The sequence below is a fragment of the Diplotaxodon limnothrissa genome, linkage group LG5 (genome assembly GCF_057381915.1).
Source record: "Diplotaxodon limnothrissa isolate DT_005_m linkage group LG5, D_limnothrissa_male_GT1.1, whole genome shotgun sequence".
NCBI classification, from domain to species: domain Eukaryota; kingdom Metazoa; phylum Chordata; class Actinopteri; order Cichliformes; family Cichlidae; genus Diplotaxodon; species Diplotaxodon limnothrissa.
Genome location: NC_140600.1, coordinates 25,876,222 through 25,903,235, shown reverse-complemented (window position 1 = coordinate 25,903,235; position 27,014 = coordinate 25,876,222). Strand labels below are relative to the sequence as shown.

At 38.8% G+C, this 27,014-nt stretch overlaps 3 protein-coding genes across 4 annotated transcripts; 1 reads left to right on the top strand and 2 right to left on the bottom strand.

Annotated features, from left to right (window-relative positions):
- Nucleotides 1–8,755: 8,755 nt before the first annotated feature.
- On the bottom strand, nucleotides 8,756–10,024 carry LOC146632443 (putative G protein-coupled receptor). Its single transcript, XM_085354384.1, has one exon. The coding sequence runs from the start codon at nucleotides 10,022–10,024 to the stop codon at nucleotides 8,756–8,758; it is 1,269 nt and encodes a 422-aa protein (XP_085210510.1).
- Nucleotides 10,025–13,707: 3,683 nt separating this feature from the next.
- LOC146632442 (uncharacterized) lies at nucleotides 13,708–18,705 on the bottom strand. Its single transcript, XM_085354383.1, has 6 exons — nucleotides 18,679–18,705; nucleotides 18,402–18,576; nucleotides 18,157–18,313; nucleotides 16,601–16,773; nucleotides 16,127–16,355; nucleotides 13,708–14,001 (listed from the first exon to the last, which is right to left on the bottom strand). Exons 2-6 carry the CDS (start codon nucleotides 18,561–18,563, stop codon nucleotides 13,799–13,801), a joined length of 924 nt encoding a protein of 307 aa, XP_085210509.1. The 5' UTR covers nucleotides 18,564–18,576; nucleotides 18,679–18,705; the 3' UTR covers nucleotides 13,708–13,798.
- A 668-nt stretch (nucleotides 18,706–19,373) lies between these two features.
- rrp9 (ribosomal RNA processing 9, U3 small nucleolar RNA binding protein) lies at nucleotides 19,374–26,564 on the top strand. 2 transcript variants are annotated; one of them, XM_085354382.1, is made up of 15 exons: nucleotides 19,374–19,558; nucleotides 19,695–19,789; nucleotides 19,888–20,000; nucleotides 20,082–20,149; nucleotides 21,061–21,102; nucleotides 21,201–21,327; nucleotides 21,451–21,575; nucleotides 21,686–21,778; nucleotides 21,909–22,009; nucleotides 22,092–22,226; nucleotides 23,641–23,703; nucleotides 23,808–23,953; nucleotides 24,194–24,273; nucleotides 24,369–24,442; nucleotides 26,432–26,564. In XM_085354382.1, exons 1-15 carry the CDS (start codon nucleotides 19,475–19,477, stop codon nucleotides 26,532–26,534), a joined length of 1,449 nt encoding a protein of 482 aa, XP_085210508.1. In that variant the 5' UTR covers nucleotides 19,374–19,474; the 3' UTR covers nucleotides 26,535–26,564. The 2 variants fall into 2 exon arrangements, with proteins under 2 accessions (XP_085210508.1, XP_085210507.1); XM_085354381.1 differs by having other exon boundaries at nucleotides 19,668–19,789.
- Nucleotides 26,565–27,014: the final 450 nt, after the last annotated feature.

Genomic DNA, 27,014 nt, shown 5'->3' with positions numbered 1-27,014 from the left:
TACAGTATCATAGACTGAAACTAAATGATTTCCTTCATCTTTTACTTTAGTTGTTTGTAATACAACAAGGCAGAGATGCAGAACTAAAAAGGATTTCAACCGAACATATGCAGTGATACTGGAATTCCTGTCATGCTGATTCTAAAATGTTATTCATAGGCTCCATTACTTCTGCATCTAAAAAGCCTTTAACTACGAGACAACACTGCCCCTATCTGGCCTTTTATGGAAATTAACTACTTATCTTTGCCTGTTCCTAATCTAAACACTGAAATGCTATCCAGGGGCCCGTTCTTCGTACATCGCTTACTACATCCAAGATCAAATGACACATCCAAGATCAAATCATCGCGCTAACTCTGAGCTCGCTATTCCGGTTCCCCGAACACACCTGTTGTTGACGATTAGTATAGCTGGATGAAGTAATGTGAGATCACTGGGTGGCCCAACAGGGGCTACGCATCGATAGTAGAAACATTGATCGGCAACCCGCTGATTGGTCGGCGAAAATGTCGAAGGAGCGCGCTCGGTATTCTTCGGCAGCAGAGCAAGAACTCTTGAGTGAGGGATTTTAGGAGTTTCAGAGTCTAATTAAAACGCAAGGGAACACTGCAAAGGCTGCAAAAGCAAGGAGAGAGGGCTGGCAGAAAGTTGCTGACAAATTAAACTCGTAAGTAATTTAATAATAACAATAATAATGGAGTGGATCTATATAGCGCTCTTCAAGGCACCCAAAGCGTTTTACAATGCCACTATTCAGTCACTCTCACATTCACACACTGGTAGCTGTCACAGCTGCCCTGGGGCAGACTGACAGAAGCCAGGCTGCCATATCGCGCCATCGGCCCCTCTGGCCAACACCAGTAGGTGGTAGGGTAGATTTATCATATCACACTATATTATCCAATATTATATTACATTATATTATATTACATTATGTTATATTATATCCCCTTTCACATTAGAGCCACAACAGGACCCACTAGAACATGGGAACAAGTAAAAGTGAAATATAAGAATATTCTACAGAATGGTAATATTGATCACTTATATTGCTTTTCGTCTCTTGGACAGAGACCCTGAAATAATCTGTTTGTTTGTTTATAACAGCAACCAAGAAAAGGGCAGAGCAAAAAAAAAGACAGGTGGTGGTCCTGCACCCCCTCGTCAACAAGTTGGTTAAGTGAATAATACCCTCACGGGAAAATCGATATCTCTCTATGAGCACACTGTCGCGCTGAGCTAAAGGATCCTGTCTGTCCCGCAATATATGCTGGATTCTGAGGACTCTCCTTATCAATCTTGCACCTTCCGCAATGGGTGGCTCGCGTATACGGACAGGACATGGCTGCAACAGGCTTCCCAAATCCACCTTCGCTTTTATAGCCGTGGTCTCCCATCTTGATTACACGAAGTAATTTGCAATTACTACTCTGAAATCTGAATTACATCTGTAATAATCACATACATGTAATAGAATGTTAATAGTACATTTCCCTTTTTTAGGAAATGACCTGTATGTATCTGTGTGACATCAATAAAAGGATCAAGTGCTGCATTATCTTTAGTTACATTGATGTTATTTATTTATGGTACAACAGTGGTAAAATATCGCTGTTGCTTTCGTATACATGAAGCGGAAATACCTGAGTGGCCGCGATCTAATCCTGTTTACATGAAGTAAACCTGCTCCCGAGCAGGTTTACGCTTACGGCTCTGTTGCTATGACAGCAAGTCCCGGATGGGCTTCGAAGAACCGAACGATCCAGGATCACGCAAAATCGTCAACAATCAAATCCGGCTAACTTACTTAGCGAGGTACGAAGAACGGGCCCCAGTTCTGTACAAGTAATATTTACATCGTGGTTCACTGCTATCAGTAGGTCAAATACTCATCCAATCAGACCATATAAGATACACAAAACTAAGCAACACATACACAAGAGATAGTAAGAAACAAAATCTATACAGTAAATATTGGTGTATGATGTTGTACAATGTAGAACCTAAAATAAAAGAAGCTTATATCAGCAAGGCAAATAGCATGGTGCTGGGTGGATGGAGAGAGAGCAAAAACTGAGGCAGCCAGCTTTTAGAGATGGGCCAGGAGCTTCCAGTTGCATTCATTAACTCTAACAGGGGCTATCACAGTGCATACATCAGGATTTACATAATGGCAGCCCACAGTTCCAACCAGACACTCCATGGGTTCCCTGGCTCAAAACTAAATGAGTTTAAGATGAGCAAATTAAATATAAGGACCAAAACTTAACATATTTAATTTCTTAAGAACATAGCAGCTTTCTGACTTCCTATCCAAAGTTTAATTAGACAATTGTATATAAGTGGCTTGACGGTTGTAGATGGTGTTCTGACCAAGCGGTTGCACAATATTCTAAATGTAAATATGTGGTTGAATGAATTAAACTTTTGCAGTATGAAATGGTAGATTGTCTCTAATGGCTGTAAATGGATGATGGCTTTTGTAACTTTTATCACCCTTTACCTTTATGTCCAAAAAAAAAGAAAAAAAAAGCACATAAAAATTGAGTAATCATATCTTGATCAATATTAAGAGTAATGCATTAAAAAGTTTTGCTCTTTTCAATCCTGAAAAACAGTTTAAAGAAACAAATAAAATGGGGGAAAAAGCCAAGCCTGATCTGAAAGACTGAATGAACATGGCACTACGTAACAACCTGCTGTCGAGTATGTAACAAACTGTACATTTGTTCAGAGTTGGGGATAAGTGCTCTACTCTGTGATGAGCACTCTACGGTCTCCATGGTAATGATAATTTCTGCCTGCTGGATGGAGATAGAGAGAGAACACAGTGTATGGATGGCAGTGAATTTCCTGTGTTGGTGCAGGAGACAATGGTATGCTAATGGACTGCACACTTCACCAGATGGGGTTTGTTTGTTTCCGGCTTCACAGGTGAGGTCAGCAGACGGTGAGTGCATGTGTGAAGCAGCCAGATAGGGAGAGAGGGGAGAAGCAACCATGAGGGAAAGATAGAAAAAGAAACACGAATATCCCAGCTCACTGAATAATGCTATTCTTACCCCAAGGCTACAATTCTGAGGGCTTGCAAGATAAGATAAGCTTCAGCTAATAAACAAATAATTGGGAGCAGTACTGTCTTTGTCATGTTTACTGAAACATATTTTTAAATAAACTTGTATGTAATAGTTGGAACATGATTTATACTTTTTATATAACAAATTACACTACTTACTTTCTTTTTATATAAATTGCATGGAGTACAAAACACTGTAAAGAAATGGTGTCACAGTTTAGGTATTTTCAAACAGGTAAATTTAAAGCTAAAAATAGAGAAAGAAAAATTTAGGAGAAAAGGTTATTTTCAGATTTTATTATTATGAGGGTTTAAGGGTTCAAGGACGATAATATTGCTTTGCAACACACGTAGAGCAGCACACTAGCCTCCAGTCACAGCTCTGATACAGAGCAGCAAATCAAATGCTCTTTTGGACTTTCTTTTATTCATCCTTCTAAATGAAGTGAAGCGTCAGAGGGCCCAGCCCCCATAGTCAGGTGCAGATTTCATGAAGACTTCACTGCAGAGGACCACGTGAACCATCACCTCATCTCTGATGGTGTTGATTTTTTAGCTTCCTGTTTCCTGTTTAGTAAACCTTTTATATGAGGGCTGTGTAGACGTGGTTTGATCAGATTTGGTCGAGAGTGACCCAGGAACATACTCACACAGCCAGGCAACTGTCATTACATTCTGAGTCAAATTTTGCTAAATCCCAGCTGCCACGTGGAATTACGTGAAATCCTCTTTTTAACTGATGTCCACCTACTTCAGACTAGTAGGATAAACAAAGACAGACAGTACTATTTTGTCACAACTTAAATCAAATGTGATCATGCATGTTGTGTCCAAGACTTGTAAAAGAAAATATTATGTGGAAGAATGCTGCATTATCACATTTTCCCTTATAGACTAAAATAGAGGAAAAACTGTGCAAATCACAGACTCACAATAAAGAAATTCATGTCACTGAGTGGAGAAATATTATGTTTGCTTTAAATAATCTAATATTTTAACGCCAGCTGAAGCTCAGATCCTTTTCTGCCAGCAGTAGCATTTTATGTGGGGCACAAGAGATGTCAGACAGTGTTTCTTCTCAGCACCTGCCGGTCCAGCTGTTTTCAGCACAATAGGTCAGACTGACCGTTATGTCATGATTCCCACAGTATCATGTATGAACATCTGCAGGTCAGCAAAGCAGCTCTGATACGAAGCACCGGCATCCCCAACACTTGGCATGACTATATAACAGAAAAGCTTAAAATATCCATCCAGTCAGTTCTTTTCTGTTTATTCAGTTTGGGGTCCCAGGGGGGCTGGAACCTAAGCTTAAAATATAAAAAATATATATAAAAATAAAGCATTTGGCAACACTGGTTCAAATATAGTAGATTCGACAGAACTAGTTCCATGAAAAACAGCTGGTTGCTAACCATCTACATTATGCCAAGAGGACTTCATGTCAGTGAAGCACTGTTGCTCTTGCTGCTGCTCTCTAAGCAGGATTATCTGAGTGAATTATTTTATTTTGCATAATTTGACCAGATGTGTCAATTTGCAGCCAATTTGCAGAACTCCTTACATCCTATCACACAGCTAATCTGTGTTCCTTTGGTTTGAGAGGCTAAATGGAGAGCGTAACAGCAGAAAGTGAAATGACTCATTAAAGCCAGTTCAAAAAGGAAATGCAGAGCAGAAATGGAAATGAAATGAAGGAAAGAAATTGCCATTTTAAATGTCAGAATAATCTGAATTTTGAATCCATTTACTTTTTTCTCTTTTTAAATTATTATTTTTTTAAATTAAAAAACAAAACAATTTATTGAGTGTTTAATGTGGCTTTCTATAAGTCAATCAAGTTTATCAATAGCTTTGTTTGTTTTACATTCTTTCCTGCTTTTGGACAGTAATTATTCTATCGATTGTGAATAAACTGGGCAGGAGGTTATGCTCTGTGAGCACTGTGAACAAGGTTAAATACCTGTTGTGTTAGTTTGTATGCACTTCTGAGGAAACTCTAGGAAAATGCTGTTACTGTATAAGAGGAAGTTCTGGCAAAATAATTTGTTTCGCACCATCTGACAGCACCATCAATCAAACCTTCTCCCTTTGATTCTTCTGAAGTGATTCTCCCATTATTATGTCAGAGCATCATTCATCCTTTTGTGAAACACCAAAGCAGGCCTTCCAGCAAACAAACAGCACTGGGTATAGAAAGGGAAGAATTTTAAGTCTTTTCAGCATACTTACTATTCAGTACAGTAATGTATTACATATTAAATGTTATTTAATTGTTAAGCAGTATGACAGTGTCACCCTGTGATTTTCCTCCTCCTGTATAGTGCAAGTGCAGGAATCCATGCTGGGTGGAACTGTATTTACCCAGCATGCAGATAACTGCCAGTCAGACAACTTTGTAATGCAAGTAATTTTATTTCAAATGTAATGTAATTACTGAATTGATTACAGTAATGCATTACTGTAATGTGTTAGTGAAAAATGTAATGTGATGAGCTGATGCGCTACAAAGTAATGTGATAATTTGTAATGTGTTACTTGTCTTAACACATTACAAATTATTACTTAAAACATTATTATATCTAATACAAAGTGATGTGTTACTTTGTAGCACACAAACACTGTCGTGGTTTGCACATTCTCCTAACAAGTGAAGCCTGTTTAATTCTGAGAGAGTACACAAAGTCGGGCTGTGGCAGGAGGGACATCATTTAAAAAAAACAACCCAAGAAACTAAAATCTAATTCCAAATCAAACATGTGGATCTGCTGTGGTAATCCCTGATGGATAAGGGAGCTTTTTAAGATCCAATAGTCCTTTGGTCCTCTTTGTCCAGTCGTCTCTTTCCTTTGTGGACTTTCAATGAAAGCTCACCTGAACCACCTTTATTACCAACGGTTCCTGAGACCAGACGTGTCTCGTCATATGATTTTATGAAGTGTGACATAAGGGCCAAAGGTCACAAACATTCAATATTGGTTATCTAGCTTGTCCTGTGTGTATTCATTTCTCTGGATTCTGTAAATCCTTTAATGATGGGATGAACTATAAATCCTCGAATCCTTTGCAATTTCACATTGAACTATTTATCCCACACACTCTTTAATAGCTTCTTAAGCATTTTTAAGCTCTTTTTCATTCTTAAATGTGTTTCTGGTATCAAGTTCAAAATGTATTTTATTTTTCTTTCATCAATCAGCAGCATTTTATCATCACTTATCTCTTTGCTTCTTCACGTTCTTCTTTAAGTTGCTCACATCATGGGTGACCAAATTGGATCATCTGCTTCTATCTCACCCTGTTCTTGGCATAGTTTTCTGTCAGGGCAACAATCTGCATGCCCTCCTCCACTGCACCCGTAAAACTCCTCTGTGGCCTTCTTCTTTTCTTCTTGTCTGACACCTCCATAGTTAACAGCCCTTGTGCAGTATATTCACTGTCCCTCTTCTGCGCATGTCCAAACCATTTCACCCTTGTCTCTTTGTCTCCAAAAGACTCAAGCTGAGGTGTCTCTCAGATATACTCACTTCTAATGCTGTCCATCCTGATCACAAAAATCTTAGCAACTCTGCCACGTCCAGCTTTGCCTCTTGTCTTTTTATCTTTATACTGTATTTTCCGATAAATGTAGGGATCTAAATGTTTTGAAAGTCATTGCATTTTGTTAATTATACACACGCACACATATCTTAGTGAGCACATCTAATTGAGAAAATACTTTCCCTAGCTGCCTACCCTAACTCTAACCTTCAAAAACGATTGCCTAGCCCTGACCCTTAGCCTAAACGTAACCATAACCTAATTGTAACTAAAACCACATTTGAGCCTCAAAAATGCCTTCAAACTTGTGGGGATGGGCATTTTGTAAAAAGGCAGCGTTATCTCACTTTTAACATATCTAGATGTCTATAAACTGGATTTCAGTTACTGTGTGTATGCGTGTATGCGTGCATGTGTGTGTGTGCATGTGTCTTATTACATTTTGTGTATTGTGTGTGTTGAGGAGTTATCTGTTCTGCTGCCTTTCAGTATGCAGTTGTCACTCTTCCAATTGTTATTTCTCTCTTTAAGATCTCTGCAAATCACCATGTATTTAATTTATTGGCTTACTGGTTTATCTTTTCATTTGTCCACATAAGCATGTCTGCCTGATGTTATCCCAAAAGTCTAATCTCTGTGGGAAAGCTGTGCATAGCCTCAAAATATTCACAACAGACAAATCATCAGAAACATTAAACTGTCTCTAATGACTTATCTAAATAAATAAACATCAAAGTTTAATAAGAATAACTTCATACACCAGAAGTCAATTGCCAAGCTGATTGTAAGTAAATACAGAAAATTACAAATTCTTTGCTGTTAATCTGCTCATGTACTCATATTAAATGTTATTAGAGACAACCACTTCATCTATTATGAAATGGCATTTTCTGCTTATATAATGATGTTTTAACTGGGCTCAATTTTACTTACAGTGCTTTCATAAGTGGGCACAGGGAGGGCACGGAGGTCAGAAACCATAAATTCAAACCCACAATGTCTGTCCTGAGACAAACTGTCGAACATAAATTGGGCAAATGAGTGTCTTTAGAAGAAGAAGAAAGTGTGTACATTATTGTACTTTATTGAGCCCCGTGGGGAAATTGCTCTCTGCATTTAACCCATTCACTCAGTGAAGCAGTGGGCAGCCATTGGGCGCCCGGGGAGCAGTGTGTAGGGACGGTACCTTGCTCAGGGGTACCTCAGGGTAGCTGTTAAGGGGAATCGAACCCCCGACCTTCCGATCATGGGGCAACCACTCTACCTACTGAGCTATCCCTGCCCTTTAGGCACGTATTGGTTATCTCTTGCAGAAAGTAAACTCAAGCAAACCTTAACAATATGCCTGAAGGACTTGGGTTGGCTGTTGAATCATGGTCACAACAGCCTAGCAGCCCCAGTGCACTCTTAGAGGCTGTTTCTGTGAGATTAATTAACTATGTGGTATATTAGTTAATGTTAACAGAATACAAAACATGAAGAAGAAATGAAGACATGCAGTTTACATAACTGTATATAATCCCGAACATCTTTCACCAGAGAATAAAGTAGATCCGATTTTAGACCAACATGCTAAAAAAAAGTTTTATATAAATCTCATACTTATTTCTAATGTACAAACATTGTTTATCAACATTATTAAAATGCCAGAAATTTATTTTCACATTTAAATTGATAAGAAATAAAATATCCTTGAACAAAACAAATATTTCCTCCTGTTTGTGTATAATAAATAACATTTACATAAATTCCTGGAATATAAATACAATAGGACAACATTTGATTGTGTAATAATTACTTGTGTTGATTCATTTTCATAAAACAGAACTATTGATTGTAGATAAAGAGTAACTTTACTTTAGGCTAGCTAATAAAATTAAAGTGATCTTTAAGGACTCGTTAAGGCTTGTTTCACCACAGTAACAATGCTTTTTTTAAAAGTCCATTTAGTACTTCTTTGAATCTTTATAGAAACGATTCAAAGACGAAAACAGTTTTTTTTCTGTATGCTGTCTCTCACTTGTTATTACTGTCTGCAAAAATTTGCTTGTCATATTGCATATGATCTTTAAATAACTTAATCCCCCAAACTTTCAATTATTTGTGGCACAACACTGAGGTACAGTAGAGCAAAATCTAACTGAACTCCTCTGGAATCTGTCCTGGTATCCTGAAACCAGTCTGCCCAGTATAATCCAGAGAACTGGGAGTAGCAAAGCTTGGACGTGTCTCTAAACTGCAGCTGGTCCTGTTGAGAAACTGCAAGAAGTTCTCATGACCCGAGCCCTCCTGGCTGGACGCTGGCAATTCCATTGGCCGAGTCGAGTAGCAGCGCCTTAGTTTACAAAGCTCTTCCCTAATCTGCCGATTTAGAAGCCCATAGAAAAAAGGGTTAATAGCAAATGACGAATATGCCAGCCAGGTGACAGTTTCCTCCAGGTCATCGGGGATCTGGGGTGTTGCATCAAGTATCAAATGAAGGTGGAAGGCAAAATAAGGCAGCCAGCAGATTAGAAACTGCCCAACAATGACCACCAGAGTAAGAGCAGCCTTACCACCCCCGAAAGGCCGTTCTCGGGTAATCCTGCGTGGGGCATTGCGAGTTGTAATGATGGTAGTCTGACTGTTTATTGAGTCAGAGCGATGCTTCAGTTGACTGTTTGTCCAGGAGGGCAGAGGTCCATGTTGCCGGGCAGCCACACGGGCCACTTTGTAGATATTACAGTAGACAGCAAAAATCACAACTGCTGGCAGACAGAAACAGGTGACACTGAAGAGCACAGAGAAAATACGCCTGTGGTCACTGTTGCTCCAGTACAGTGAGCAGTGTGCTGCACTGACGGAGGTCAGGCTGCCATAAGACGGCCATCCAAACACAGTAGACAATCCCAGCCCTGCAGAAGCGACCCACACTATCACCATCACAGCTGCAGTCAGCTTCAGCGTCATCTTGACCTCATATCGCATGGGGTGAACAATGTAGTAATAACGCTCCACGCTAATAGCTGTGATGGTGAAGATGGAGGCTGCTATGAGGATTACATTGAGGAAGACATAGATCTGGCACTCCAGCATAGTGAACACCACACCAGCAAAGTACCCCGAGCTGGACACAATGCCGAGTGGCATGATCAAGATGGCACACAGAAGGTCCACTGCACAAAGATGGCACAAAAATACAAATTTCCTGAGATGAGGAGCTTTGATGACAACCACAAGAACAGCAGTGTTGGCCAGAAGTGCAAGAAAATTTAGGGTCACCATGAAAAATAATCCCATGAGGTCCTTGAGACGTGTTTGTGGGCTGGGAACATTTCCTAAGTGTCTGCTGGGTGCAGAAGGCTCTATTGGCCAAGCGGCAGTGCTTTCATTGTACTCAGTCACAAATGAACTGTACTCTTCCATGATTCATAATAAAGAACGAGTTAAGATCTGTATTCCAGTGGCTCCCATTGTTAAGCGACGAAGCTAAAAAGTTCTTCAGACATCAAAAGAAATACACCTCACTTCTGTAAAGACAAAATGAAGAAAAGGATAAATATATCAATGGCAAATTTTGCATCTTTTCATTTGCATCAGATGGCTTTACTTTTGCACAGTGGAAACACTTTCTAGTAAAGCATTACGTATTATTTCGCAAATTTGGAGCTACTTTCCAATAAGTTTTGCTAAATCCTCGTCTGTATTCACCCAGTAGTTGCTCATTTTATCTGCACTGAGCCCTTTGTAATTTGTCTCAAACAGTTAACTGCTTTAGCTTAAAATGACGATGGTAGTTGAGGGCAAACTAAAACAGAACAGCTTTAGGCTGAAAATCTTTAAAATGCTCTCCAGAGCTCAGATAGCCTGCAGCTGGGTGATAATTGTTTGCAGGTTCTTTGATAGGAACGGGCCTTTTCACAAGTAGCTATATTGATTACAGTAAGGACAAAGAATGTTAACAATACACGCTATAAGTTACACAAAGCACTGTTAAGGGGGTTATTTAATACCTATTAGATCATTTCTGAATGATAAATTCTAAACATCTTTCCAACTTTAAACCTGCATTCCTAAAGCCATATGTAGTCTCAAGGCACGAGTTGAGATAACCCTAATGACATCACAACAATGGCATTAGCCATTTAAAAAAGCACATCCAGAGCCACAGAAGGCATTACATACAACAGTTTTTAACGTACAATATTACATTTGTTGTCAAATTGATCATAACTCATCACACTAACTGTATCTGACATACTCTGCAGTGTGATATATAAATACAAACATCCAGGAGTACTCACTACAACCTTCATCAAAACACACAGACGTTCACCTTATTAGTTAGGCTGTTTATGCCATTTTGTATCTATAGTGAGGGAGAAACATGATCAATGGGAATAATTCATGGAGGACACTGTGTTTCTCCTCCATCCATCCCCATCCTTTAGAAATGAAAGATAATGAGCATGCTTGTTTTAGCCCAGCTGCAGTGAACTGCCTGCATTGATTAGTATGTGTTCAGTGTCACCCTTCACCATACCATCAAAGAGGAGACCTTAAACCAGAACACGCCTGACCCCTAATCACCGAGCAATCTAGAAATAGTATATAAAACAATGTAACAAATGTAACATTAATCCGTTTACATTTACTTTCACGTCTGTGCTGCCCTTCATGTGCCTCCCCCATAAATGTATCTAACTATCTTGTTCTGATAATCATAATCAGGTTTCAGGCTGTGGAGGACGCTGTGTCCTAAATACATGTGCTCTCTATCCACTGGTTATCCACTGATTCTCTCTGCCGCTGTAATCTTCTATGGTGGACAGCTATTGGCATGCCACGTTTGCACTGAGATTTATCCCCAGGAAGGACTAGTACATGTACATTCTCATACACATTATGTAAGGCTGTCCTCGTTCTCATCATGTTCCAGTTGCAGCCCAGCATGTGATGTTCTTCAGTCCACAAATGACTTCTGAACAGGTTTACCTTTTCTAGCCACTGCTCAGTTTCACTTTATTTGATTCTCCAAAACATTTGTAGTTATTTTACATCTATGTTTAATACTTCTGTCTGATTTTATCGCTCCTCTTGGTTTTTCAAATAAATCCTTTTTAAAAGCCAAAAAAGAACCATTTTGATGTATTTAAGCTTGCATAATGTTAGTAATGAGCATTTATTCCATTATCTGACTTTTCTGTTGAATTTGAATTGCACAAATAGGTTTTAAAGAGTTCAAACTTAACGCAAGAAACTGAAAGTGTTGACCAATTTTAATTAGATTTAAAAATGAGGTCTCCAATAACTGTTAACTCAGCTCATTCTGATACAAAATGAATGACACTTCAACATGCAGCTGCAAAATTCCATCCATGTGCTACAGTATGTTGAAATGCTGAAAGTTCATAAGTTTAGGTTAATAATTTCATTCATTCATTCATTATAATAAATTCACTAGAAGGCAACATTTCATCAGCTTGTAATGTACTTGGACTTTGTGGGTTTTAAATGTGTAGTGAACCCTATGAATTGATGCACAGTTATATTCTTAACTAGCATTATCTATCCAGTTTTTCTGAATGACATAATTTGAGAGACTTTTTTATTTCTGGCATGGCTCAACTTGGTGTTAAACTTGCTCAACTTTAAGAAAAAAACCATTAAGGCAGTGTCAGTGAAATCTGCTAAACAAATTCTAACAATTTCAGGAAGTGTTACACAAACGTCTCAGTCATTTGATCTGATAGAACAAAATAAATCAATGAAATAAGTAAATATGAAAGTGAAATGCTTTACTTTACTTTGCATTTTACTTTAAGCAATGAACCAAACAAATAGAATAATATATATTCTTTCACATCATAGTTAAGTGTTATATAATCAAATAGCTATATACTTACATCAAAGCACTTTCATTTTGAAAATTGGTCCTTAAAAAGTTCTTGTAAACTAGAAATCTTCCAAAACACTCTGATATTTCAGAAACTTTGAAAAGCATCAAATTCAGTACTCAGGTGTTGCTGCAGGTGCATAATGGTCCACCAGGAACTATCCTGCTGTGTTGCAACTTCTCATGAAACAGCTGATTTCCGACAGGAAAAAAAAGGCTTTTGAGGCTTGACAGAGGACCCCTGGGAGGACTGAGGGTATCGGAGAGAGGTGATGTGCTGTGAGTCCACTGAGGCAGCCCAGCTAGCCCGAGGGAGGGGGGGGGGGGGGGGGGGGGGGGCGAGGAGCCAGCCTTTGGTTGTCCAAATCACATCTTTCAAGCGAAGATGACTGCATCAAACCGCCTCCCACTGACATTAACCATGTCCCACACACACTGTCGTTCATCAGTCAGTCAGTATGTGGCTGTGACTGTTACACACTGTTCTTGTTCTTACACTTGCTCCTCTATTCTCTTCATAGCTCCAGAGAACGAGGACACTGGTGTATTGCTTGAATGTAATGACTCATTTACCATTTAACACACAGTACTTCCTTAATTTAGTTAACCGAGTTTCTTTCTTTTCTTTTTTTGTTTACTTAAGTAACAGTCACCTTTCAGCGGAGTAGATCAATACTACAACAGGGGAAACAGGGGTCAGTACTGACATCTGTTGGCTGAGGAGGAAACAATACTGTAGGTTACTGTGCTGATGGAAGAAAGATTCAAATAACTGAAAAAATATCAGCTGCAAAACTTTATTGTTTGTTAGAGTGAAGCACAGAAAACACATGACAAACATTTTGAAACAGTTATCACATACAGTATACCTTGAAATTACCTGCAATGCACAAGTTGGAATGAACAACAGGGCAAAAGTGAGATCCCTGTCCTACTCACACGTGTAAAGGTCAGCTGACTGACTGATTCTAGCTTAAAAGGTTATTAACTTATAACCACTCTCTTAAATACAGTAAGAAAACCTAAATAAGAACACTTGTTTACAGTATTAATGATTACATATGTGGCAGTGTATAGCGCTATCGAACGTCTGGGTGTGGACACCATGTGACACTCAAGGTGAAAACAATCTAACAGACATTAACTGCTGTCAACGTAAAAATATAAATACTTATCATTCTTAAAAAATAAAGAACTAGATTTTAATGCTGAATGAACTATAGTGGATAAAAAAGGCAATCTGTGACCTATTTCTATCAGACATGAAATACGTGTGACCAACGGATGAAGACAGAGGTGAAGGACTATAACTGAGAGTCACTTGTCATTGCTCCGTCGTCGGGCAGAAGCGAGGCATCTTGGCAAAAGCTTTGCTCAGCATTAGCTCTGTTTTCTGTTTTACCCAACCCCAGTCTCTTCTTCAATAATTTATCCTCATTGTTCAACTTTGTGCGGATTGCGGTTTTTATTTGGCTGCTGTCAACACTGAACTTGGCTGCCACATGATCTGCAGGAAAGAAACAGAAACCTCTGGTTATCAAATTAGTACGTACAGTGGTGTGAAAAAGTGTTTGCCTTCTTCCTGATTTTCTAGTGTTTTGCATATTTGTCACACCTCTATGTTTCAGATCTGTTTCAGAAGTAATGCCCCCTCTTGTTAAATCACAAATTTACTATGATTCTTGTTTTGTTAATCATTGTTTTGGAAAGTGTTTTACTACAGACACCCAGGCCTGAATACTGGCAGACCTGTTGAATCAAGAAATCACTTGAGAAACAAAGTCAGAGATATTCATCAGTCTGGAAAGGGTTACAAAGACATTTCTAAGGCTTTGGGACTCCAGTGAACCAGAGTGAGAGCCATTACACACAAATGGAAAAACTTGGAAAAGTGGTGAAGCTTCCCAGCAGTGACTGGCCTACCAAGATTACTCCAAGAGCACACCAATGACTCATCCAGGACAATATTATGGAACCACAAGCTTCACATGTCTCAGTTAAGGTCAGAGTTCATGATTCAACAATAATAAAGAGACTGGGCAAAAATGCCATCCGTGGGAGAGTTCAAGGAGAAAACCACTGCTGACCAAAAAGAACACAAAGACTCGGCTCATATTTGCCTGAAAACATCTTGATGTTCCTCAAGAATTTGGGGGAAATACTCTGTGGACTGACAAGAACAAATGCTGACATTTTTAGAAGCATGTGTCCCATTGCATCTTCATCTCATCTTTCATTTCAGAAAAGGATCATACTGGCAGTAAAATATAGTGGTGGCAGTGTGATGGTCTGGGGCTGTTTTGCTGCTTTAGGACCTGGAAGACTTGCTGTGATAAATGGAACCATGAATTCTATGGTGTTATTTTTGTGCCACTATTCTGAGCGCACGGAAAATTTTTTTTTGAGCGCACGTAAAAAAAAGTTTGCAGGTGCAAGTGTTGCATTTTGAGGAGAAATTTATTTTGAGCGAAGAAAAGCTAAATTTGAGTGAACAAAACTCATTGCTGCGTGCAAAAAAAAAAATGTATTTCAGTGTTTGCTATTATCCACACACACAAACACACAATAGCAGCCCCTCTCGCTCAGTTTTTGCATTTGCGCTTGCTCGCAACATGTTGCTCGCGCTCTCAATGTGTTACTCGCGCTCTCAACGTGTTACTCGCGCTCTCAACATTTCTGCCCGTGCGCGCTCAACATTTCTGCCCGTGCGCGCTCAACTCTTTCTCTACACAGTTATATTTGTGCCACAAAACCAGCCAATCACAGACTTGGATGCAAAAAAATCCAAGCTGAGCGCGCACGGGCAGAAATGTTGAGAGCGCGAGCAACACATTGCGAGCGAGCGCAAATGCAAAAACTGAGCGAGAGGGGCTGCTGTTGTGTGTGTGTGGATAATCGCAAACACTGAAACACATTTTTTTGCACGCAGCAATGAGTTTTGTTCACTCAAATTCAGCTTTTCTTCGCTCAAAATAAATTTCTCCTCAAAATACAACACTTGCACCTGCAAACTCTTTTTATGTGCGCTCAGAATAGTGGCACAAAAATAACGCCATAGAATTCTGCTGTCTACAAAAAATCCTGAAGGAGAAGGTCTGTTTCTGACCTCAAGCTGAAGCACTATTCAAGCACAATGATCCAAAATACACCAGCAGGTCCACCTCTGAATTGCTTAAGAAAAACAAAATAAAGGCTTTGGAGAGACCCAGTCAAAGTCCTGACATAAATCCGATTGAGATGCTGTGGCATGACCTTAAAAAGGTGGTTCATGCTCAAAAGGCATGCCAGTTATCGCTAATGCTTGATTGTAGCTGTTGCTGCTAAGGGCGGCACCAACCAGTTAGTAGTTTTAGGGGGCAATCACTTTTTCATACAGGGCCATGTAGTTTTGTATTATTTTCCTCTTAATAATAAAAATCTTCATATAGAAACTCCATTTTGTGTTTAATTGTGTAATTGTGTTATGTTTGTCTGATTTTCAAATTTGTTCGATGATCTGAAACGTTAAAGTGTGACAAACATACAAAAAATAGGAAATCGGGAAGGGGGCCAACACTTTTTTCAATCACCATATACAGCATTTACAAAGAAGGCTAATGTTTCTAAGGCATCCTTAGTGTTCCTTGATTTACCGATTAAACTTTTCAAAATCTCAGGTGGGAGCTGTGGCTTGTGGCAATCCTCTCCCGTAAAGGTATTCCTACGGCCCTGCAGAGAGTGGGTGGCCAGCGTTTCTCTGTCAAAAAGTATCATGAGCAGGGCTGAAGTGTACTTCTTGTAGTCTGCAATTTCTGCAATGCGCTCATAAAGATTTTTTGGCACTCGAAGATTCTCTGAGAGATAGATGAAATTGTGGTCATCCTACAAAGAAAAAGAAATATCTTTTATAAAAACATTACATTTCATTGGTGTTTGATCCCAAATTAACCACTTATAAAATAACAAATTAGTGCTAGCCTGCCTGAGCTTAAAAACAATGAACATTTCAAATGAGCACCAATGACATAAAACTTCTTCTAAGATAACAAAATGTTAATGAACTGATCAATCTGCCAACTCAGTTATACAAAGAAAGTACAAAGTCTACAGCACACAGGAGCGTTGACCTCTGGTATATTATGAAGCGCTCTCATTTCTGCCTCAGGCTCAGTCAGGAAAGAGATAGTCTCATCAGAGTTTTGTGGCGCAACTGCTCCTTCGCCTCCGTGGAGAACATGATCCAGGGTGACCCGCAGTTCATGTGCCGTGTGCCTCATCTGCATCATGAGAGTGTTCATCTCTGAAAAACGTTACAAACCACTGAAGTAAATCCGACACATGGTGAAGATATTCATCAGATAAATTATTTCATTTTATGTTTACAGCATAAACTCAGACAGAAAACTAAAAAGACTGACGGGATCCAATTTTTCCTTCCGCACATGTTATCAATGCACTAGACAGTTACACAGACGAATACTCAACATTTGACATTTAAATTTTAATAAGGCCCTGTTCTTGTCATTGTTGTTAAGAAATTCCCTTAAGTAATCTTCAGGAAAAGTTCTCCTGGCTTCTTGAAAGAAGCTCAAAGCTCTTCTTTGGATGTTGGCTGCCTTTTGTTTCTTTCTGTTTTCTCTGTCACGCACTGCTTCAGTAATATTTGCTCTGTCAAGGCCAATCCATGACTGTGTGTTTGGAATCATTGTCAGTATAAAAAAAATGAAGCTGTTGCCAATCAGAAATTTTCCAAATGGTACCTCGCTGTTCTTCTGCTCACAAAAGTTTGGCAAATTCAAATTTTCCATACCCATTTCCTTCCTTACGCATGGCTTCTTGACAGCCACCCTCCAGCTGAGACTGTTTGTGATGAGGCTTCAGTGAACAGTAGATGGATCAACTGAAAGGCCAGATGCATCTCCTCAGATCTTTTCTGGCTTTTTTCCTAATTATTAAGGACATGACTTTCACATACTGTAGATATTTTTCTAACACTTCTTTTGTCCTCTGCTTATCCAGAACAAATTCTCCACAAGTTCTATAAGGACACACTTCCCACCATGTTGAGATGTACCAACTTTTAAGCTAATAGCTCTGTGAGAATTACCATGATGGTACAAAAATACAATTTTATGCCCATCAACATAAATTATCTTTGGCATATTCAGTTCATTTAACTAAAGAAATGGGAACAAATTACATGCTTTTCGCCACAGGCTGCTAGTAACAAAGATACAATTTAAAATGAACTCTTTGCTAAGTTGTCTGGAAAGTGTAATCAAAACACTGATTCGTCTCCTCACTTGGGTGCCTTTTTATGCTTGAATGATTCATAGGTCAGTCTTAAGTGGATTAACAAAGACAAAGGATTTCCTTGGAATTGGCAAGTATAAGAACTCAACTGAAAATGAGTGAAAAAGCAACCAGTGACCAAAGAAAAACTTTGGTGAAAGAGCTTCCTGCTCTTCCACTTTTTAAAAAAATTACAAGAAGGTCTAACTCCCAGGAAGAAAAATACAAAGAAATGCAGGATGACTCATTCGGATTTGTCCTTGTAGCATCTAAACCAGTTAGGTTTAGTTAGAGTAATGTGTGTGCTACAATAAATATTAATGTGGTCTGACAGTATTTTTAAAGGATATAAATTAACTGATTGATTGATTAGTTAATTTTTCCCACCCACCTTTGAGTTCCCTCAGCTCTCTCTCAGCCAAAATTCTGCATCTGCGTTCATATTTCAGTTGTGCCTGCAGCTGCTCTATTTTCATGAGAAGGCTGATGGTGTCTGTTCTGATTCCCGGGCTTGCAACATTGTCTTCATCAAATTCAATAGTGTCAAGCTGCCACAAGAGTTGAAAAAGAACACATAAAAAAAATCCAAGTTATACACAAGTTACTTATTCTGATAATTAAACAATGAACTCTCACGTCATTGTTGGGATAAGGTGAGTAGCTGGCCTCTTCATGGAGCCTAAACTTATCCTCGCCTGAATGACAGCCAAACTCTTGTGCATCTGTAACGTTATCGATCTTTATCATCTTAATGGGTGGCTGTGCTGCAGTCGCACCTGCGTCTCTCTTGGGTGGCATGGTGGTGAACAATCTGGGAAGAGTAAAAAGCACGTTGACACACCAAGTGCTGCTGCTTTTCTGCACAGGACAAACTCAAAGTTGGAGCCAAACTTTTTTCTTTTTTTTCACTCACTCAGCGACGATCTCTGCTCGTTTTAAACTCCCCCATGCAAAAACAGAGAGACAAAAAAAGGTTTGCAGTCAACCTTGCATCCCCCTCCCGCTGTCTCATCCCCCCTCCTCCTACCTACTACTAGCCTCCAGCTGCTGGAGCCAATGAGTGATGCAAACTGCATTTCAAAACATGTTCAAATACACGTGATATTTACTGTGCGATAGTTTAGAGGAACCTCACCTCAGGTTGAGCTCAACGACAAACTGTAAACACAGTCACTGAAGACAAAGGCAGTGCAGTACATGGAAATACTGCGTAGTAGAGGAAGTAGTAATACTACTGCAGTAGTACAGTACATAGATCCTGATATAATTAGGGATTTTTTTTAACCGCCGCGCATAACATTTTCGATTAAATATGTGTGAAATACTAATCTTACGTTTACCTTCCACTGTGTGTGGCGCGCACATTTATGGGATTACCGTCTTGTCAAATGCATATTTTTACAATTATGTGCGGAACAAAGCTGCGAAAACTTATTCCCCGAGGGAAGTATTTCGCCCCAGCACAATTTCCTGTTCATCGAAATTCCTACACGGGCCAATTAAAATCCAGAATTTTAATAAAGGGTGGGACATGTTAGAGTGAACGTGACAATTAGCCAATCAGTGTGCGCTCGCGGCCCATCTCAGCTTCCTAGTTTGGTTGCAGTCGACCCATGTGGGTTCAATGTTGACTTGCGGCTTGAGAAAGTTGAAGAGTTAACGCTGCATAACTGTTGTCAGTTTTGAAACGCTGCTTGTTGCGTTTCGACATGTCTTCATCATTCTTTTTAAAAACAAAAGAAAACCCCAAGTTTGCCAAGAAGGGGGAAAATACGGCGGGCACGAAGCGAAAGGTAGGTGAATTGAACTGTTAGCGGGTAAGCTAAACCATAGGGTTCACTCGTGGCTTCTTAACTGGTTTCCACTGTTGTTATAACGCTTTTATTTACGCTTTTGTGGTAGATACATCGTATTTTTCCCCCCTCGCAGGGTGATGTGGATCCTACCGGAAAAGGCAAATTACGAGCAAAGAAATCGAGCTCGAAATATAATGAAGAGATTTCCAGCGACTCAGAGACGGAGAGGTGCGTTTTCAGTGGGGGTTATACATTAATCACAAGCCTTTGGCCTCTAAATAAAAGCACGAGTCTTAATGATCTTTGTGATAATTTGATTTTTCCAGTGCCACAGCGCCAAAGAAAAGGCAGTCCACCGAGCAGATTGAGTATGAGGAGACTCCACAGGAGAAGAAGCTGAGATTAGCTAAACTTTACCTGGAGCAGCTCAAGGAAGAAGGTAAACTTGTGTCATTTACACAGGCACAACATTAAAATTCATTATTCCAGAATGAATGAAAAGAATTCTTCTTATCTTCAGAGGAAAATAAAGCAGAAGAAGCCTCCTTTGAGACAGATCTAATTGCGGGAAGACTTCAAGAAGAAGTGGTAAGACATTTCCTATGTGAGCCCGTTTAAATGGTAGCTGTAGTACCAGGGTACCTTACATGACTTGGTTATTACACTGCCAGTTTCATGTGTTGAGCTATGTCTCTGTGTACTAACATTTACTCAGATTGTCCCCTCACAATGAAAATATCTTGTTGCCAACTCTACACCTAACATTACAAACTGTTGAGCCTGTTGGCCAGATGTTCCTTAGATCATGCTGTTGTGAACGCCATTCATCCTGTCATTAATTGAGTTTTCACTTCTGGTCGATTTGCCCTTGCTCCTTTGTATGAATCGATCTCTCTATGCTCGGCAGTAACACAAGTCCTCCTGAATATGTAGCAGAAATGCGCTCAGTATTTTGTTTTTGTTTTGGTTTGTTTTTTTTTACTTGAGGCAGACATTTGATGGTATCTGTGGGTCCTTATATTTTGGCAATAATTATTATGCTCTCAATTCCAAAAAGTTGATTCTGTTCATCTGGACGTAGTATTTTCAGTGGGAGAAACATTTTGTCACTCATCCAAGTGACTTCTTCAGTCTCTGAAGACTGACATGACTTCTTCAGAAGTCACTTGGATGAGTGAATTGACAGTACTGAACAGGTTGATCAACATAGAGGTAGACTACACTTCAGAGTTTCAGAGGGGTTTGCTGTTATGACATTCCTATGGCATAGATTCAACTCAGATGTCTAAATCAAATCTTAATAAAGTTTTTTTTGTTCCCATGATTTTTCAAAGTTTAGTTAGGCCACAGTTTAGTTTCAGTTTCACAAGACAATTTTCTCTAAATTAAATAATGACTGATGTAAAAATGCTGATGTGGTCTTCTGGGTTACAGTTCAGTAATTTCTAATAATTTGCAGCTTTACATCTTATGATCAGATTTTTTCCTTCTCCCATCAGCTTGAACAGAGAGGAAAGCTCCAGCGGCTCATCGCCAAAGATGTAATTATCAGAATTTTCATCCTTTTAATCCCGCTGTGTGTCTAATAAGAAGTTTAATGTTATTTATTTCTGTGTGTTTTTTGTTTGCTTGTTTTTAGCTCATACCACCAGATCCTTCAGAGATCAGGATGTTCAGAGGACACAAACTTCCAATTACGTGCCTGGTCATCACTCCAGATGACAAGTACATCTTTTCTGCTGCCAAAGACTGCTCCATCATTAAATGTTAGTGTATAGTTAATCCTTACAAATTTTTTTAAACTCCTGTTGTGAAAATAAATTCAAATTATTTCACAGTTGTGAAGGCTAATACTTTAATAATAATATGTTTGGAAATGTTCTTATTAGGGGATGTTGAGAGTGGTAAAAAAATACATACAATACCTGGTGGAAGGAAGGGTACAGAGGATCGCCATGTTGGACATACAGCCCACATCTTGTGTATGGCCATATCATCGGATGGCAAGTACTTGGTGAGTAGTTCTTCCTCAGCAATTCCTGCTTTTACCAATTTTGGGAATCCAGCTTATTCTACCTTTCTTACCAAAGTGTGACCATAACGTCTTTGTTTACATATTTTTAGGCCACTGGAGACATGAACAACCTGATCATGATTTGGGAGGCAGAATCGTGTAAACATTTGTATAAATTTACAGGACACAAAGGTGCTGTGTCGGTATGTTCTTGATGTTTTTGTTTTTTTTTCCCCTCACTAGTTGGCTACAATTTTGACATTTTAACATCTCAGCTGTGCGTTGGTGATACCTGCAGTTCTCTTATAACACAATCTTCTTTTTCCTTCACAGGGCCTTTCATTCAGGAAGGGGACTCATGATCTGTACAGCGCCTCTCATGACCGCTCAATCAAAGTGTGGAATGTGGATGAGAATGCATATGTAGAAACTCTGTGAGTGACCAATCAGAAAATAATTTCTCACATTCATTTGGCTCTAGTGTGTGAAATTAACTGTGACTGTAAATTCCTGTAGCTTTGGCCATCAGGACTCGATCACAGGACTGGACAGCCTGAGCCGTGAGCGCTGTGTGACTGCAGGAGGGCGGGACGGTACTGTACGGGTGTGGAAGATAGCTGAAGAGTCTCAGCTGGTGTTCCATGGCCATGAGTGAGTCTCTTGACTTCTGTGCATTGCTTGTTCTCACCAGTGTGCACAAATTCAGGTGCTTTGTCTGTTTGCTTGTTTTCTAAGATTCATATAAAAGCATTTAATAATTGCACAGAAATGTTCATAGTCTGCATTAAAAATATATGCAAAATTACCATCTGAAATAAGAGAACCTGAGAATGAAGCCAGAGTGTTTCCACAGGAGTGGTAATTGTTATTATTTATTTTTAAACAGAAAAAGCGATGCTTGGCTGGAATGACAAGTATGCTGAAGATTGCTTCCCCAAAGACAAACTAGCTCAAGTTAAAACTTGACTTTGTAGTTGGTGTGGGGGGGGAATCTAAGCAGAATGTAAGAAAGAGAAGACAGTGGATAGCAAGGTGCACCTCATCTGTTGGCTTCAGATGAGAAATTATTTCAAATATTGAAAAAACCCCATATTCTTCAGCATATGCAATAAATAGTTAAAATAAGATAACTAGTATATATGAAAAATGTTAAAGTCTACACATTCTCATTTTTGTTCTTTATAGGCAATTTAATATTTTATAGTGTTGTATTTAATTCTAAATTTGAGCATTTTTGACCTATGGTCTTTTGGAATAGGGTAAATATTGACCAAAACAGAAAACGTAATATGGAAATATTGTGCTAATACACATGGTTTACACGCAGATTTGTTCACAAGCACTGTTTGTGAACCAATCACATTTTACTTTTTTGGCCTGAAAAAATAAATTAATAAATCTTAAAATTAGAAACCATTAGGAAATTATTTTTGGACACTGCAAATGTCAGCTAAACCACTAGAAGAAAGAAGTGGCTCGGTGGTGTAGTCGTTAACACATTAACCTTACATGCAAAAGATCTTCAGTTCAAGACGGAGAGCAAACAAACCCAGAGTCATGCTACTCAGAGAGCCAGTCGCAGGCTTGGATAAATGTTGTGTCAGAAGGTATCTGGCTGTGCCAAATCATACACGCAGATCCCATCTGCTGTGGCAACCCCTAGGGAAATAAGGGAGCAACCAAAAATGGCCAAAAATCAGCACAATTTCTCATGGATGATCTTGCTCTTCTGCTGCTGGCACTATACTCTCATATAAAGTTTGAAAAAATATGAAAGAAATCAAATTATTACTACCTTTGTTACCTTTGTTACTACCTTTTTGACTGCTGCGTGGTTTTTATTGTCCCTCTACCATTAAACATGTCTGTTGGTTGATTTATATAAAATCTTTTGATATTAGATGTATTGGAGTAATTTTCATTCTGAAAATTTAACAGCACAGCTTGATTTTTTTAATTTTTTTTAATAGATGTACACATTCATAAATGCATATTTATTTATAGTCTATTTTTCTTTAAGCATACAGTGAGACTGACAACTCTGATTTTGTTGTCTTTTATTAAGGGGTTCAATTGACTGTATCCAACTCATAAATGAGGAACACATGGTAACAGGAGCAGATGATGGGTAATAATTTGCTGCTATGTTGATTCAGTTTCTTTCTCTCCATTTTTATTTATTCGGTGTGTAATAGTGTGAACTAACTCATTCATATTTCCTGACAACCTCAGCTCTGTGTGTCTTTGGAGTGTCAACAAGAAGAAACCTCTCAGCACAGTGAAACGGGCCCACGGTTGCCATGGTGATGCAGGGATTGAGCAGCCTCATTGGGTCTCTTCAGTGGCGGCACTTCAGAACTCTGATACTATTGCCTCAGGTGCCTATAGCTGTGAGAAACCTCTTCATGTGCTTTTCAGTAACACATGGACCCGTTTTTATTCGCAGGATAATGTAAATAAAGTGTTTTACGAGTGATTTGTTTGAATGCAGATGTATTCAGTGCAAGTAATAAATTCATTCCTGATGAAAAGGACATCAAAGTAATACATCAACCTAGGTTGGTGTTTAAGTAAGCTGTCGTCATTTGGCTTTGTATAACAACGGATCTTCCTTGCAGGTTCCCACAACTCAGAGGTTAATGTGTGGAAATGTGGCCAGAATTATCGTGGGCTTCAGCCTCTGTTCAGTGTACCAGTGGTAAGCAGTTAACCCTTTCCTCTCATTTAAATAAATAAATAATAATAAGTTGCATAAATGCTTATTTTCTTTCTCTACTTTCCTTTCCTGCCTAGTCTGGTTTCGTCAACAGTTTGAAGTTTTCAAGCTCTGGTCAGTTCTTGGTTGCAGGAGTTGGACAGGAGCACAGGTACATTTATACTCATGTTTCCATAGAAACTAAAGTTCCTGAAAACTAATGAATGTCAGCACAAAACATCCACTAGGTGGCAGTGTTAATCCATCTTTAACATTTTAGAATTTTTAGGTTGACTTGGCCTCATTCATATAGTTATGCAGTTACTAACTGAAGGTAACCAGGAAGTATGATGTTGGATAATGTCACACTTGTCATGTAGTATTTTCGATCAGTTTAGCTGAATGCAAGGTAAAATAAAATGTGCAAGTGGATCAGATATTTTGTCTTGATGCATGCTCAATCATCCAGGTCAGTAAATCCACAAAAGATGATTCTGTTCATGTTGGGGAAACCTGCAGTCAGCTGAGACTGAAGAAGTCACTTGAATGAGTGACGAAGCATTTCTCCCACTGAAAATCTGTCCAGATGAACAAAATCAACTTTTGTGGATCGGATATTTTGTTTTGGTGTGTCGATCATAGTTACAGATTTTACAGAATGACATGTAAATCTGAACTGTTTTTTTTTTTTGTTTTTTGTTTTTTTTCTTTATTTTGATTGTATTGACATATGAAACAAACAGTGTTAAACTTGACCACTGTGAAAATTGCTGAGGGGAACTGACAGTGATTATTGTAATTTGATATCCAAAATGCTTTCTTGTGTACTGGAGGGTCTGAGCTGCTCTATAGTAAATCCATCCACCCACTCATGGCTGTAGCTCAGGTCATCTACTGATCAGAAGGTCAGTGGTTCGATCCCTGGATGCCCCTAGTCTTCACTCATCCATTGGTGTATGAATGTGTGTGAATGGTACTAAGCACTTAGACGCATACAAGGTGGTGCTTGTGTGAATGGGGTGAATGTGGCATGTTGTATAGAGTGCTTTGAGTACTATATAAGAATCAGTCCATTTTACCATTTACCATCTCTTCCACTTATCCATTTCAGGGGGGATTATCCCAGCTACCACAGAGCGAACTGTTCTCTACAGTACAGTTTAATTAATCCAAAACCTTGTCCGACAGATAGGATTTTTATGACTAATACCTGTATTGACCAATTACTCGTTTGCTCTCTGGACCAGCTGTTGCTTATAGGGAAGTTACAGATTGCCTTCATCTGCAATCAAAACTTATGACTTATCTGAAGGGATCTTGTCTTTTCTTTACTTTGTAAATGTTTATCAGTCATTATAAATACCAAAACCTCGGGATCAGGAAATGGCCTAGCTGATATGTCAGTCAGACTAATTGTGCCTCCAAAGATGTGCAGGTTACTCGTACTGTGTGCATTAATACTGCTCTATAGCAGTGTTTTTAAACTGTGTACTGATAACACGTCAGGTGGTCCCCCACCCTTTTTTATTTCCGAAGGTGCAATATCCGTGTTTTCCAAAAAAGTTTTATTGGAGCATTGGAGAGGTGCTTTTTTTTTCTTTTCTAACCTTACCTGAATCCATCTTAGATGAGCTCGGGCTCAGAGACAGCTTCTGCATTTCTCAATCACTGTTTATTCCCTCGAGGTTTTTGCTTTGCATGCTAGAGTTTTAATGAACTGACAGTTTTCAGGAGTGTGCCTGAGCCTGTGCATTGATTTCTACTTCAGAATTGTCTGTTTCCAGCACGGTGTTGCCTGAAGACACACAGATCACAGACATTAATTACTGGTTTTCAACCTTTGCGCAAAGAGATTTCTCCGGATCTCTGATTTTTAATGTACCATAGATGATGAAATTCTTTGCAGTCTTCTATTGAGTGGGCAAACCATCCTCAATTTTTCTTCTGAAAGCCTCAAGCTCACTGTGGTGATCGTTTAATACAAAATGTTTATGACCTGTTACCAGATATCAGATTTAAACCATTTCTCCAGTGTTTTATTACTCCATCCCTCCTTATTTGTTTTTTAATTAACAATCCATATGGTGGTTAATCATTAATCTTCAGTGAACTGTTAGTGTTAAAATAATGATTTGTAAATAAATCTTTGTTTTGTTTACAGATTGGGACGATGGTGGAGACTAAAGGAAGCCAAGAATGGAATTTATGTTATTCCTCTTAAAAGGAAACCCTCTGATCCAGAGGAAACTAAAAGCGCTGAATAGAAAACTGTTAAATGCTTTTCCTTTTGTAAATTAAAGATCTAAAAATAAAAAATAAAATCTCAGGATTTTTTTAATTTTATTTATTTTTTCTTTACTTACTTTAAAAAATAAAAAATAAAATCCAGACAGTATCTGTTTCTACAGTTGTCTGTGGATTCCTCTTGTTATTAAAAGACAATAACAGCTTTTGGTTTAGTGAAGAAGTCAAAGCATTGTTGGTAAGGCATCCCTGCATAAAAATAAAGTGTGAAGAGGCTGAATTGTAGGAGAGGAAAAAAGACTGCTGGTTCTATTTTGTGATCATAAAGTTTTGAAGTGTCATGATGTTCTATGAAAGTTAGGCTGTAAGTGTGTCTGGAAAAGTGATGACTGCTTCTGTGTGTAGGGTATTGGAGGAGTCAGATCAAAAGTTGTGAATCATAGATATGGTGGTAGCAGACCAGCATATCATTTGAATCTCATAAAAATGTAATTGAAAGT

Excerpts from the sequence above, each read along its gene's own strand:
- rrp9 (XM_085354381.1), top strand. The coding sequence starts at position 19,475 with ATGTCTTCATCATTCTTTTTAAAAACAAAAGAAAACCCCAAGTTTGCC. Across the intron at positions 20,001-20,081 it reads GGAGCAGCTCAAGGAAGAAG|AGGAAAATAAAGCAGAAGAA; the intron begins GTAAACTTGTGT and ends TCTTATCTTCAG. Across the intron at positions 21,328-21,450 it reads AGACTGCTCCATCATTAAAT|GGGATGTTGAGAGTGGTAAA; the intron begins GTTAGTGTATAG and ends TGTTCTTATTAG.
- LOC146632442 (XM_085354383.1), bottom strand. The coding sequence starts at position 18,563 with ATGCCACCCAAGAGAGACGCAGGTGCGACTGCAGCACAGCCACCCATT. Across the intron at positions 18,314-18,401 it reads CACCTTATCCCAACAATGAC|CTTGACACTATTGAATTTGA; the intron begins GTGAGAGTTCAT and ends CTCTTGTGGCAG. Across the intron at positions 16,356-16,600 it reads CGCTTCATAATATACCAGAG|GATGACCACAATTTCATCTA; the intron begins GTCAACGCTCCT and ends TTTTCTTTGTAG.
- LOC146632443 (XM_085354384.1), bottom strand. The coding sequence starts at position 10,024 with ATGGAAGAGTACAGTTCATTTGTGACTGAGTACAATGAAAGCACTGCC.